The 14,062-nt window shown below is 43.8% G+C and overlaps 1 protein-coding gene and 1 non-coding gene across 3 annotated transcripts in view; both read left to right on the top strand.

The window, feature by feature from the left end:
- TBC1D9 (TBC1 domain family member 9) overlaps nt 1-14,062 on the top strand; it is a 116,057-nt gene that overhangs the window by 72,263 nt on the left and 29,732 nt on the right. For both annotated transcript variants that reach the window (XM_032412890.1, XM_032412892.1), the window contains 7 exons: nt 3,757-3,963; nt 4,858-5,028; nt 5,835-5,985; nt 8,673-8,887; nt 11,240-11,357; nt 12,869-13,154; nt 13,634-13,763. In XM_032412890.1, the coding sequence (XP_032268781.1) occupies nt 3,757-3,963; nt 4,858-5,028; nt 5,835-5,985; nt 8,673-8,887; nt 11,240-11,357; nt 12,869-13,154; nt 13,634-13,763 (1,278 nt within the window). The remainder of the gene's footprint in view (nt 1-3,756; nt 3,964-4,857; nt 5,029-5,834; nt 5,986-8,672; nt 8,888-11,239; nt 11,358-12,868; nt 13,155-13,633; nt 13,764-14,062) is intronic.
- LOC116637652 lies at nt 9,635-9,741 on the top strand. Its single transcript, XR_004300514.1, has one exon. It is a non-coding gene; the product is annotated as a U6 spliceosomal RNA (small nuclear RNA).

Genomic DNA, 14,062 nt, shown 5'->3' with positions numbered 1-14,062 from the left:
TGAAGAAACAGGCGAGGCAGGGGAAGCAGGTTTTGGATGGGCTAGTTGGAATAATTTCAGCAGGCTCTGGGGCATAGGGGCTGTCCCTAGCTATCTGGTATGTGCCCCGCCCCCCCCGCCCCCCCCCCCACCCCGTGACTAGAACAAGGATAATTGACCCTGAGTGTGGAGTTGGATTAAGGAGGTGAGGGCCGTGTGGTGGGTTCTGCATGCTTGGTTTGCATAGGAATGGCTTGCTCCCAGGTGAGTTCTTTATTATCTCTTGGAGTTGGCTAACTCTGGGAGGGTGGCCCTGCCAGGGTCAGCAAGGCCCGGGATGTCCAAGCCTCAAATACAGAAACTAGAAAATGTAGTTATTACACCTGCTCACAGCCTGAGAGCAGCTTGGTCCCAAGGAAACAGTCTGGATTGTGAATTGGAAGGCCAAATATTAGATCTGGTCTGCCGGTTACCAGCAGTAGAACCACCACGCTGCTGGCCACAGAGGCAGATTCTTGAGCCTGCCCCACATTTTTTGAATCTCTGCAAGTTTTGGAATCTGTATTTTAATAGAGTCCCAGGCTGATTTCTCATGCAAAATGAAGACATTGTGCATTCCTACCCTCTACACATTCTTACTGTTTTTGGGGAGGAGGTGGCTTCTGTCCTGTCTCCACAGTGCTAGCTGGTTCTGGTACTTGTGTGGAGACCTTGCCTTGAGGTTCGGAGTTGAGGAGGAACTCCAGGTTAGGCTCCTGGGGGCTAGAAGTCTTACGGTTTCTAGTCCCAGCGACCACTTTCAACCTGCCCTGGTCCTTTTCTAGAAGTTAAGGTGGTTAGAAACTTTGGTTATGTAATTAAGATTGACTCTTTGTTATTCCCTAGAGTAAAAAATTCAAGTATCCCTCTGCCTTCTTTTCTTTTTTAAAGAGATCATTTATATGAGCAGATTTTTTTTAAGATTTTATTTATTTATTTGACAGAGAGAGACACAGCGAGAGAGGGAGCACAAGCAGGGGGAGTGGGAGAGGGAGAAGCAGGCTTCCTGCTGGGCAGGGAGCCCGATGTGGGGCTCGATCCCAGGACCCTGGGACCATGACCTGAGCCAAAGGCAGACGCTTAACCAACTGAGCCACCCAGGCGCCCCGGTGGATGCAACTTTATAAAGCAGGCAGCAGTGCCCTTCCTTTAACCTGATGAATCTCCAAGCTATATGAATGATAGATCCCTAATCCCAACGAATGGAAGAAGCAAAGGACTCTGTAATTTTTACAACCTTTACATTACCTTAACAACAGAAAAGCGATGGGCCACCACCCTCCCTTCCCCCCCTTACATGGGGTCTTTCTGAGTAGAGAGGGGTCCATCCATGAGCTGCGTACCTTTCAGAACTGACTTAAGCTGATTGTTGAGCAGCAGTCTCCATGGGAACATTACATCCTAATTGAAATGGCCACCTTAGGATTATATAAACTAGGAATTGTTGTTTCATTTCATTTTTTATAAATCAGCTAAATACTGACTGGAGATTGTTAACATATATACCACAGATAGACTTAAGGTAGATCAAATAGACACAGAATCATGTTACTACAGATTTTGAAAAAATTCCTGAGGCAGCAAAGCAGGGAGATAAAGTGAACCCATCAGGTTCCTCATTAGATAGAGATTACAGATAAAGTCTCTCTCTCTCTCTTTTTTTTAATCATAAATTACCTAGCAGATATTACATATTAAACATCAAGTTTTGATTAAATTCCAGTCTATTTTTATAACCCAAGTTGGTAGTGAAATGTGTCTCATTAAACTAGAATGCTCAAATGTTGCTGTTACCCTTTGCTGGTATCACAAAGCTTATGGGATCGGATTCTACCAGAAATAATTTGTCAGCAAAAAATATTTTGTGGTGCATGGGAGCATTCATATGTTTTATATGGGAGCTTTCTGGTTCTGTATTAATGATCTAGCTAAAAGACTTTCCACTTTGACCTCATCAAGATCCACATGGCTATATGGGTTTTAGGTGTGGAGCTTGAACCTTTAGTTCCCTTGGCATTTGGCATTTGGTCTGAGACATCTGGTGACCAAAAGAATCAGAAAAAAATTGTTTTGAGAGAAGGAGTTTTTATAGGTCTTTTAAACATAGGTATCGTTTAGCATGTTTTAAATGCCATGGGAAAATCCTTTTGATGATAAAGAAATTTTTTTCCCATTTCTCCAGCTTTTTTTGCATTAGGAAAAAAAACTTTTTTTTTTTAAAAAAACACTTTTATGTACAACTCCAAGTACCTCAGGGGATTCCTTTAAAAGTATATATATAGGGGCACATGGGTGGCTCAGTCGGTTAAGTGTCCAACTCTTGGTTTCGGCTCAGGTCATGGTCTTGGGGTCGTGGGATCAAGCCCCATGTCAGGCTCTGAGCTCAGCGCAAAGTCTCCCTAAGACTCTCCCTCTGCCTCCCACTCACTCACTCTCTCTCTCAAATAAATAAATAAAATCTTTTTTAAAAAATTAAAAAAAATATATAGAAATATATATCTAACTATATGTGCTGATAAAATATGAGAGCAGAAGTCAGGTCCTGCAGTTTTCCCTCTTTGGATCCCAGTTGTCCGCATTTTGGATTTGGGGCCATTCAGCTTTTCAGGCATCTCCTAGTCAGGTTCCATAGCCTTGAAGGGGAAAAATGTTTTAAAATTCTGCTTTGGAGACAATGTATTTCGTATGAAAATGTTGATGAAGAGGTTAAAGTTGAACCTGTCCAGGCTGCTTACAGGTGGAAATGAAGAGAAGAGAAACTGAACTTTAAGGATATAGTCAGAGCTGCTGCAAGTAAACCATTTATCTAGGGCTTGCCTTGAGAGTTTTTTTTCCTACTGTGCTAAAGAAAAATATTTTTATGCATTTATCCTAGTTTCCAGTTGATGAAAATCCTATTATAAAGCCCCAAATATGTCTTCAGTTCAGAGCTAAAACAAATGTCCTTCTTTCCTGCTCGTCTACCTACCTGATGTGGTAGATGTACTTCACCACACGCACGCGCACACCTGTGCACACGGTCCGCCGGTGCAGATGGGGCTGCCGTTAAGCTGTTTACATCATGTCTGTTTGGAATTGAGCCTTTAAAACGTTCAGGTGGTAAAAGGAGAGGGTTGCAAAGCCCTGGAATTCGAAGGAGATGTTTGAAAGATGGGTGAGGTTTTGAAAACCATCCCAACCTTAAGCTTGGTAAAAAGGCACAAGTATCATGGGTTGTTTCTGTCTCTTAGGGATGATGCAGCAACGAGGAGTCCTTCCCTTTAGGACTTGTGGAATTTTAATGAAAATCAGGGAGTTTCTTCACAACGAGTTTTCTAAACCTTGGCCCAGTTGGTATCGTGGGCCAGACTTTGTCGGGGATCAGCTGTCTTGTGCATTGCACGCTGGTGAGCGGCAGCCCTGGCTTCCACCTGCTAGATGCCGCTGGTACCCTCCGCTCGTGACAACCGGAAACGCCTCTAGATGTTGCTGGATGTCTCCGGGGGAGCAAAATTACTCCCAGTGTAGAACTGCTGATTTAGAAAGACCAGCACCGTCATTCCAGCTTCTGATATGAGCTCCAGTTTGAGTTCTTAGCTCTTTTATCAGAACAGAGTCAGAGAATCTCATTCTTGCCTCAGTAAGATATGGGTGTTCCTACACAATGTAAAAGTGTTGCGCTCCTTGTTTGGTGCTGCTTGGATGCTGCTGTTGGGTGATCCCTGGAAAGTAATGTTCTTTGTTTTGTGTTTCTTTCAGGTGACGATTGTGGAAAAGGCAGACAGCTCCAGCGTACTCCCCAGTCCTTTATCCATCAGCACCAGGAACAGGATGACCTTCCTATTTGCCAATTTGAAAGATAGAGACTTTCTGGTGCAGAGGATCTCCGATTTCCTGCAACAGACAACCTCCAAGATATACTCGGACAAGGAGTTTGCAGGCAGCTATAACAGTTCAGATGATGAGGTCTGTGGGATCCCCCTGCGGGTGTTTGCATTCGTCCTAGTACTCTGCCTGAGAGTGGTCCCCTCCTTGTCCATTTTGTTTGATCCTCAAGCTCTGCTAAGATAAGGCACCTACCCTGATGCCCAGAGCAATATCTCATCTCATTTAAATCTCATGGAGTTGGCTTTGGGATTGCAGAGCTGGACAGAGCCCTGTAGGTCATCTGCCTAACCCGATTTCATAGTTGAAGAAATTATTAAGTAATTGGTCCTGTTTATGCAACAAGGGACTCTGGTCCATATAGCGACATTGTGGGCAATGTACAGAGGTCACTAAATAAAGTCTCGAATCTGAGATGCAACGTCATGATGATGACCTTATTATGATAAAATACGTACTGTGTCCCTTTTGAATTAGGCCCTGGGCCAACATCCAGGGAAATTAGAGCCCGGGAAAATAGGTGACAGGCTCAAGTGACAGAATGATTACTGGCAGCTGAAATATAAAGATGGTGACCTCACAAGGAACATGCCTGCCCCTGTCCACCCGGTCCAAGCTCATGTGGGCATCAGAAGCTAGAGCGGGCATGAGGAGGCGGTCCCATAAGCAGTTGATTCAGCCATGTCATGCTTTGCATGCGTGCTAACCAGAAACTAACCGCCGACCAGTTTGTTGCAAAAATGCATCAAAAATAAAAGGAAACCTGTTTTGAGCATTGAAGCTTCATGGTCTATGACCCACGCACCTGTCTAATCTCCGCTGAAGCGCTGGCTTGCTGCCTTCCTCCTGTGTTTTCACATAGCAAGAAACGTGTTGGGAACCATGATGTATTGTTGGTGTTTATACAGAGGACACTGAAGAAGTAGATTCTACGGCTCACACTCTTTCAACATCTGTTCCTCTGTGCGTCGGCAGGTATATTCTCGGCCCAGCAGCCTCGTCTCCTCCAGCCCCCAGAGAAGCACGAGCTCCGATGCCGATGGAGAGCGCCAATTTAACCTGAATGGCAACAGCGTTCCCACAGCCACACAGACCCTGATGACCATGTATCGGCGGCGGTCTCCGGAGGAATTCAACCCGAAATTGGTGGGTGTCTCCTGCTCTTGCTTGAAATTTTCTGTATTAGAACAGTAACATTTAAAAATAGTTTTTAATCAAAGTAAACTCATAAATATCTATGTAAGTAAATATTTTCCTATAAGCAAAGCAGATTTTTATCTAAATCTCTCATTAGATTTTAGAATGGGGGCGCCTGGGTGGCTCAGTCGTTAAGCGTCTGCCTTCAGCTCAGGTCATGATCCCGGGGTCCTGGGATCGAGCCCCGCATCGGGCTCCTTGCTCGGCGGGAAGCCTGCTTCTCCCTCTCCCACTCCCTCTGCTTGTGTTCCCTCTCTGGCTGTGTCTCTCTCTGTCAAATAAATAAATAAAATCTTAAAAAAAAAAAAGATTTTAGAATGGCTTCTTCACAGAAGATGAGTTATACAGAGTACAGGTGACGTTTTTTTTGTCTTGTTTTTGACTGTTAAGTTTAAGTCAGCCAACAAGTAAGTACATAATTTCTCAGCCCACATTTAGAAAACATCAACTCGCTTTCACTTGGAGGTGTGGACATAAAGCCATAAATATAATTTGCATTCTGCTGACCCATTTCAGGTAAGTGGAATTCTGATTCTGGTCCAAAAAGCTTCAAAGCAGAACCACAGCCTTCAAATTAGGTTCAGGTGTCAAATGAGGAAAGCACTCCAGAAAATCTGACTTCTTTGTTCCGAAGAGTTTTGTTCAGAACATAACCACTCTGTTCACTAGGGGAGATAGTCTGACTTTCCATCCAACTTCTCCTTTCCATCCTCGAAGTACTTTGGGATGTAGTAATGTTTCATTATCCCTTTCAGGCCAAAGAGTTTTTGAAGGAGCAAGCTTGGAAGATTCACTTTGCTGAGTATGGGCAAGGGATCTGCATGTACCGCACAGAGAAAACACGAGAGCTGGTGTTGAAGGGCATCCCGGAGAGCATGCGGGGGGAGCTCTGGCTGCTGCTGTCAGGTATGGCCGGGCTTGGGCTGGGGGTCCTGGCCCCGGACTATGCAGGACCTCAGCGCTCCCCTTCCGCCTTCCATCATGTGTCTGGGCTCTTTCAAAATATACAGCCCTCCAGTTCAGCACTAAATCGCCTTTCCTCCCCAGAGTGTTGAAGTTCCTCAGTGATAACACAGAACACATACAACTGTCCAAATATTGAGGCCATCACCCCCCAAGTCCACATAACCTCTTCCATCCCCTCACTAACGCTACTTTGGAGAAAAGAGAACCTAAGGGAAAGAGTATAATTCTTTGTGATTTGGGACGGTTGTTTTTTTTTTTTCCCCTTTTCCTGGCTGTGTCCATTGATGAGAACACATGATGAGAATACATCTCATTGAGAATCCTGAAGTGTGGCACATGCTCAGAACTGTCATTGAGGCAGGGAGAGAGAGGAATGAGAAAGCCTCGTCCTTGGTTTCTGCCACCTCCTGAATTTCCTGGTTATCGCTTGGAGATGTGAAGGAGAGGCCAGAATGTGCACTAGAACTGAAGGCCTAGATCACACACTCCAAGCTGGAGACGCCAGGAAGGGCAGAAGGGGGTGTGTCAAGGATCTGTGGGAAGGATGTGCCCACCTTCGCTGGTCCACAGCCAGGCTCATGCCCCAACAGAGCCCGGTGGGGTCACACTTTTGAGTCCTGCTGGAGACCAGAGGTTCTTCAGGCTAGGCCCAATCACGCCTTCCTCCCCGCCTAAAGCGTCCAGTGTTTCCCAGGGGTCTGTTCTGTCGTGAACATCCAGGGCACTTTTTTTGGTGTTACCAGTCTTTATAAATCAGTTACTTTACTTGGTTAGAGGCTTGAAATGTAATCATTTTAGATAAGCTTATTTGAATATTTTTATTTGAACCAAAAATGGTCCGATACAAGTGCTGTTATCAAAACCTTTTATTTTAAAAGTGACATTAAAATTAAAAGAATAGTTGCCACACCTATAGGAAAGCATTTTAAAAAAACCAAACAAACGAACAATCTCATAGCTCTTTCTAAAAGTAGATATAAATGCTAATTGCCCATAATGAGATGTATTAACATCTCAGCAGTTGGGGGATAGAATCCTGAAAAATACTTGGCTTTATCTGTTTCATGTAAAACTAGCTTGTTCTATCCTCATTTACGTGGCTTATTTTCCTTACGTAGACCAGCCTTAGCTCCTAATTTAGCAATCCAAATTTGAATCCAATGATCTTTGATTACAAATTCAGCCCAAGAAGAGCCTTACTGTCCGTCTTCTGTCTTCCTTGTGTTTGTTGAACTAGGCACCTGGACAAACTGATTCAGGTCACTGATGTAGTAAATGAAAAATTCCATTTTCATCCTCATTCAAATTAGAAGTTACTTATAGCCCCATTTTAGATGAAAATGGAACTCAAAGTGAGAGCCAAGAAATAGTACACGATAGTACGTAGCACTGTTGCAGAGACACATAGAGAGTTGGACTCCGTATTTTCCTTAATGGTGATGGACGACGTGAGGCCAGGGGGTGGAGCGGCCTACAGCTCCTATTTCCACCCAGTTCACTGGGGGTAGGATGCGTGTGGTAGGTTACAAGCCAGCTCACCCATGGGGAGAGCCAGCTCCTGGTAGGGGAGCCCCGCCTGGGTCCCGCCCTGCTCCCCGTGACTCTTAGGGCCACTTTACCAGGACCTGGCTTGGTGTACACAGTGAAGTACAGGCCAGATGGTAAGATATCTTTGCAGATCTCCCTTGGAAACAAAGCAAAAGCCAGTGTTCGGTTGCTGTCAACCAGACTGCCTTTTCCTGGGTAAAGTGTTGAGTGGTGAGGCTGTCTCTTCTGGGTGACTGTCATTGACACGGTCCAGGCCAGCCCAGGGGTTCTAATTTCTAATCAGTGAAATACAGATCAGTTTATCCTGTCATTTAGTGTGTGTGTGTATAATATGTATACATATATGTGTGTTTTATATATGTGTGTATGTATATGTATTTATAATTACATAAGTTATTTTAATTAGATTTAGATTTAGATACTTTCATACATACAGGGTTTTCTGTCTTCAAGAATCTTAAATGCAACTATCTCAAACCAGTGATTCTCAACCCATTTCTCCATCCTCATCCCCAGCACCTGAGGAACTCCCAGCCATAGTGGTGCTCTCTGTGAAGAATGCCCACACCACCCACTGCAATTCTAAAAATCCTTGCATACATTCTAACACCTCCTCCTACTCTGCAGTATGGCTCTTTGAACTCTTCAAAGCTTATGCTTTCGCAAGCAGTTTTCAAATTTCTTTTGGGAGGCAGAACTTTCTTTTTCAAGTGAAATCTTAAGGAGAATCCCAATAAAATACCAGCAAAACTGCTCTGGTTGAGGGAGGGCTGAGACGGGGAAGCTTTGGCTTACTCTTGTTCCTTCCTCCTCTTCCTCTAAGTAGGCCCCTCAGGATCGTCTGTGGAAGTTCTATGGAACACAGATTTTTAGCTTGCAAACCTCTAATTTGGCTTACAGTGGAGCTGAAAGAGGGAAGCAGGGCGCAAGTAAATTTACCAAGTCTGGCCACAGTTGCAACAGCCCACCTCACCTGTGGGCAGTCATTATCTCGCAAGTGGCTCACTTGGTAAGCTGTGTTTGCAGACCGAGGGCAGGGCCTGCCGCTTTGGATGTTGTATCTGTTGGGTGTTTCCTAGGTGCCATCAATGAGAAGGCCACACATCCTGGGTACTATGAAGATCTAGTGGAGAAGTCCATGGGGAAGTATAATCTGGCCACAGAGGAGATTGAGAGGGATTTACACCGCTCCCTTCCAGAACACCCAGCTTTCCAGAATGAAATGGGCATTGCTGCTCTAAGGAGAGTCTTAACAGCTTATGCTTTTCGAAATCCTAACATAGGATATTGCCAGGTAAATGACACAGCTGGTTTAGATTATTTTTATTATTATTGTTTATTAACCAGTAAGTCAGAAGAATGGTTAACAGAACCATCCCTGCACCTAAGTTTCTTGACCTTGGCACTATAGACATTGTGGGCTGGATAATTCTTTGTTCGGGGTTGTCCTATGCTTTGTAAGATGTTTAATAACACTCCTGTTTAATACCACATTTAATAACATCTCTCCATGAAATGCTAGTGGAACTCCCTAGTTGTGACAGCCAAACTGTCTTTAGACATTGCTGAATAGCCCCTGGGGAGCAAAATCTCCCTGGGTTAAGACCACAGCACTGAGCAGAGGAGCTGGGAGACAAGAATGCCCTTTCTGGATCCACCACCTCATACCTGGGTGACCTTCAAGTCACTTCTGATTACTCTCTGAGCTACCCCTCATCCCTCCCCGAGGTAAAAGAGAGTGCCTGACACCAGGCCTGTAATTCTGGCTTCTAAGTTCCACAGCGCTCCTACTTTACATCCTAAGTAAGCACATACTTGACAATATAACTTTTATATGCTAGGATTATATTTCAATACCCATTAAAATAAGTGCTTAATCCGATATTCAAAAAATGTTGCCCCCATACCAACAAAAATTATCTCTTGTACTAGTACATCGACCATAATTGGGAAAGCTCCAAGATCATGTGACTTTAGACTTAAAGACCACATATTCAGACAGGCCTTCCCCGACCATCCGGCTAAAAGCTAAAGCAGGCTTGTGCTCGCTTCAGCAGCACATATACTAAAATTGGAATGATACAGGGAAGATTAGCATGACCCCTGCACAAGGATGACATGCAAATATGTGAAGCATTCCGTATTTTTGTGGGGAATACAGGCTTCCAGTAATGGAATCAGTAAGTGATGGGAATAAAAGACACAGCATAAGGAATGTAGTCAGTGATACTGTAATAATGATGTATCAAGGTATCTATCAGGACACTTGAGATGAATGTAGCATAATGTATAAACTTGTGTCAACTATACTCAAAAAAAAAAAAGTGAAATCACAACGGAAGACAACTTTTAATATGTTGACAAATACCTCAAACATCCCCCAGATCCAGAAAGATGGCATAATTCTTACTAAATGACTGCTTAACACAAAAGTAGATAAATAGAGGGAAAGATAGGTAGGTGGATAGATAGATAGATAAATGCTAAAGCAGGCTTAATTCCTCTACACATACACACAGTACAGGTCTTCCTATACCACATTATTTTATCTTTTTGATAGTACTTAAATACACCCCCAAAATTGATTAATTAACCTTTACATCTTTATTCCGTCTCTCTGACATCAACATTTAAGTCCTGTGGGACTTGCCACCACTGAAATCCCCCATCCCATCCCCCAATACTTAGTCCAGAGCCTGTTACAGACTTACCTTGACTGAATGACTGAGGAGCTAACTGTGACCATGATCATGTACTAGAATCGGCAGGTTAATTCTCAAGTGGAATTTTAATAATGATTTTACTTGGGCAAATATTATGACTTACAAGAAAAAGCCTATTAGACCAAAATTCCTTTTTTTGGTATTTATATTGTAGAAGTCTGACGAACAGTTACTGGTTTGTAAAAGATCAAAAGAAGTACAAGAATTAGTTGGCCTCTGCAATTATAGAATTCATATTTCTCTTTTGATCTTTCTCTTTTTAATTAAGAGGACTATTAAAAGTAGTTGGGCCTTGAGTGGTTATGAGTTAAGTGATAATATCTTTTAATAAAGTGGGTTACTTTAGAATTTAAATTACTGTTACTTATCTCTGCCTTCCTTATCCAGATGGAAATAGTGGGTGAGGACTCCAAATTTGAAAGGTTTTATTGTTCTCAGAGGAGAGCCTCAGGCCGTGTGTACTTGGTTATAGAAACCATTATGGAAGATTAAAAAGGAAATATTTGTCTTGTGCATTAAGGATTAGAAACACTGAGACTTTAGCAGGTTAAAAGCTTTGTCAGATAGCCTTTGGGCAAAGTTTTTGAATGAGGGCTTGCCTGTGTGCAGGGACTCAGTCCTTGGTGAGGCGAGTACTGGTGTTCCTGAAGACCCTTAACAGTTCCAGGCTCAAGGACTAAGGGTTTGGACATTTTTAAAGGGTTCTTAAAAAAAAAAAAGAAAGAAAGAAAGAAACAACTTAGAAGAATATGTGTGTGTAGCTTGCAGAGATTTTAGATATTTATTATCTGGCCTTCTGCTAAGACGTTTGCTGGCCCTGTGAGACTAACGCAGTAATTTTTCAGGTTCACAAAATTTCTTATGTTCACGTGTGTCTGATGTATTTAAAATATATTTGATGACACCCTTTTTCGTTGCTTTAGGCCATGAATATTGTCACATCCGTACTGCTGCTTTATGCCAAAGAGGAGGAAGCTTTCTGGCTGCTGGTGGCTCTGTGTGAGCGCATGCTTCCTGATTACTACAACACCAGAGTTGTTGGTACGTGGGGGTACTTAACATTTTAACCCATGTCTCGTTACAAAGATGTTTCTAGAGCCAGGGTAGTGGCTAGAACAGCATTTCCAGTCACCATTAGCCAGAAGAGTTTCAGACTACTCCACTTTCCCAAAATGGGAATGAGAGGGCTTGAGTTAATATGGACTGTACACAAAGGAGCCCCATGGAGCTTGAGAGAATATACATGTATCACTGTTAGAGAAATTATTGTAGGAAACACTCGATGTAGGTGTCACTCTGTGGCATGTGGGGACGGCACCAAACATGTCGACCGTTGGTCAGATTTGACAAAAAATGTTTTCATGAAGCCCATGGAATCTATGGACAGCAGAAGTATGCAAAAAAAAAAAAAAAAAAAGAACATACAAAACTTTATCCAAGACTAAGTTTCTGCAATATTTTTAAGAACTGATTTCATTGCAAGGCAAACAATGGCTATAATAGCATCTAAACAAATTATTGGTGTTACTCCTTATCATCCTCTCAAGTGTTAGACATTTCATTTTAGCAGGACAAGCTTTTTGTTGCTAGTAGTAAAATGTATGCTTTATGCTTCCCTCTTGTGCTCTTCATTTCTAAACCTTTTCACACTAATTTGATTCACTGGAAAAATTCTCCAGAAATGTCAGTAAGTTGATCATGAGTGTGTATGTACAACTGGAATGCCTTTTATTTTTTTAGATTTTTTTTTTCTTTTTTAAGTAATCTCTACATTCAATGTGGGCCTCGAACTTACAACCCCAAGATCAACAGTCTCATGCTTTACCGACTAAGCCAGCCACGTGCCCGTGGAATACTTTCAAGTTTAAAGAACATTAGACAAAACAAAATAAAACAAAAAACCTCATATGTGGGGACCATGCATCCAGAAAAGTAATAAGTTTCCCAAGAAATGGAGTTACTTAGATATACTCTTCATGCCTAACCAAACAATGATATATCCTGAAAACTTCCTTCTTCTTCTTCTTCTTTTTTTTTTTTTAGATTTTATTTATTTATTTGACAGAGAGAGACACAGCGAGAGAGGGAACACAAGCAAGGGGAGGGGGAGAGGGAGAAGCAGGCTTCCCGCTGAGCAGGGAGCCCGATGCGGGGCTCGATCCCAGGACCCTGGGATCATGACCTGAGCCGAAGGCAGACGCTTAACGACTGAGCCACCCAGGCGCCCCTCACGAAAACTTTGTAAACTGACTTTTCCAACAACCCTTAAGGTTGTATGTTATTGCTCTTTCTTGTGGTAGGGAAGCAGGACAGGAAAGCTCCAGAAAGAGAAGCACCCAGAACTAATCTGCTGACCGGGTGATATTGACACCTTGGTCTAGTAACATAGTAACTAGTAACATGGTAGCAGCAGAACAGTTAAGAGAAAGGAGCCGAGTTGTCCCAGCAGCAGTTGTGAGCTGGGTTATCTCAGCCAAGCCAACTGGCGGGGCTCCTCAGTAAGAAGGTGCGGTGGGTTCACCTGTGGCCGTTTGTGCCCGTGCCTGCTGCAGGTGCACTGGTGGACCAGGGTGTCTTCGAGGAACTCGCGCGAGACTACGTGCCCCAGCTGTACGACTGCATGCAGGACCTGGGCGTGATTTCTACCATCTCCCTGTCCTGGTTCCTCACGCTGTTTCTCAGCGTGATGCCCTTTGAGAGTGCAGTTGTGGTCGTGGACTGTTTCTTCTATGAAGGAATCAAGGTGATATTCCAGTTGGCCCTGGCTGTGCTGGATGCAAATGTGGACAAACTGTTGAGCTGCAAGGATGACGGGGAGGCCATGACTGTTTTGGGAAGGTAATGGACGAAGCCTCGCTTTGTTGTTGTTGTTACTGTTTTTATTTTTATTTTTTTTGTTGTTACTGTTTTTAAAGATTTTTTTAATTTATTTGAGAGAGAGAGCGTGCGCAAGCAGGGGGAGGAGCAGAGGGAGAGGGACAAGCCGACTCCATGTGGAGCCTCCGGGCTCGATCTCATGACCCTGAGGTCGTGACCTGAGCCAAAATCATGAGTCAGATGCTTAACTGACTGAGCCACCCAGGTGCCCGCTAAGCCTCACTCTGTAAACCACCTCTGGTTTCTTCTCTGAACTTGCCTTCTATCTTTCTCCTTGGTTTCATGAGTCTTAATTGGCTTGATGGTAATCATAATGCCCACTTTTGTCCGTGGCTGAGGATTTATTTTCATATGCAGGGTTTGTAGAACGCGGGTAGAGAACTGTAATGGGAGAATTCCAAATTAGCCTCCGGTGACTTCGGTTTCATTTCTTGGTCCAGGTATTTAGACAGTGTGACCAATAAAGACAGCACGCTGCCTCCCATCCCTCACCTCCACTCCCTGCTCAGTGATGACGTGGAGCCCTACCCTGAGGTAGACATCTTCAGACTCATCAGAACGTCTTATGAGGTGGGTCTCATTTCCTGCCTGAGTGTTACAGTGCTCTGAGTGTGCTGGGAGGGACTCTGCCGGATCTGTGGCACCCACTTCCATTGCTCACTATGGGTATACCCGCTTCCTTGCACCTTTGGAGAACTGATTGCCAAAGCGAACAGCTGCCTTCCAGCTGACAGCCTTGAGCTCTAGAGATGGGGACTGCCGGGGGCCTAGGACTCCCGCTGGGTCTCAGGCCATGGAGCAAATGGCATGCATGACCAGCTCTGGCCCTCTCATCCTTTGCCATGCCCACCCTGAAGCCGGATCAAGGA

This window comes from Phoca vitulina, unplaced genomic scaffold (assembly GCF_004348235.1).
Source record: "Phoca vitulina isolate PV1807 unplaced genomic scaffold, GSC_HSeal_1.0 scaffold14, whole genome shotgun sequence".
Classification (NCBI taxonomy): domain Eukaryota; kingdom Metazoa; phylum Chordata; class Mammalia; order Carnivora; family Phocidae; genus Phoca; species Phoca vitulina.
This window is presented reverse-complemented; position numbering and strand designations above follow the sequence as displayed.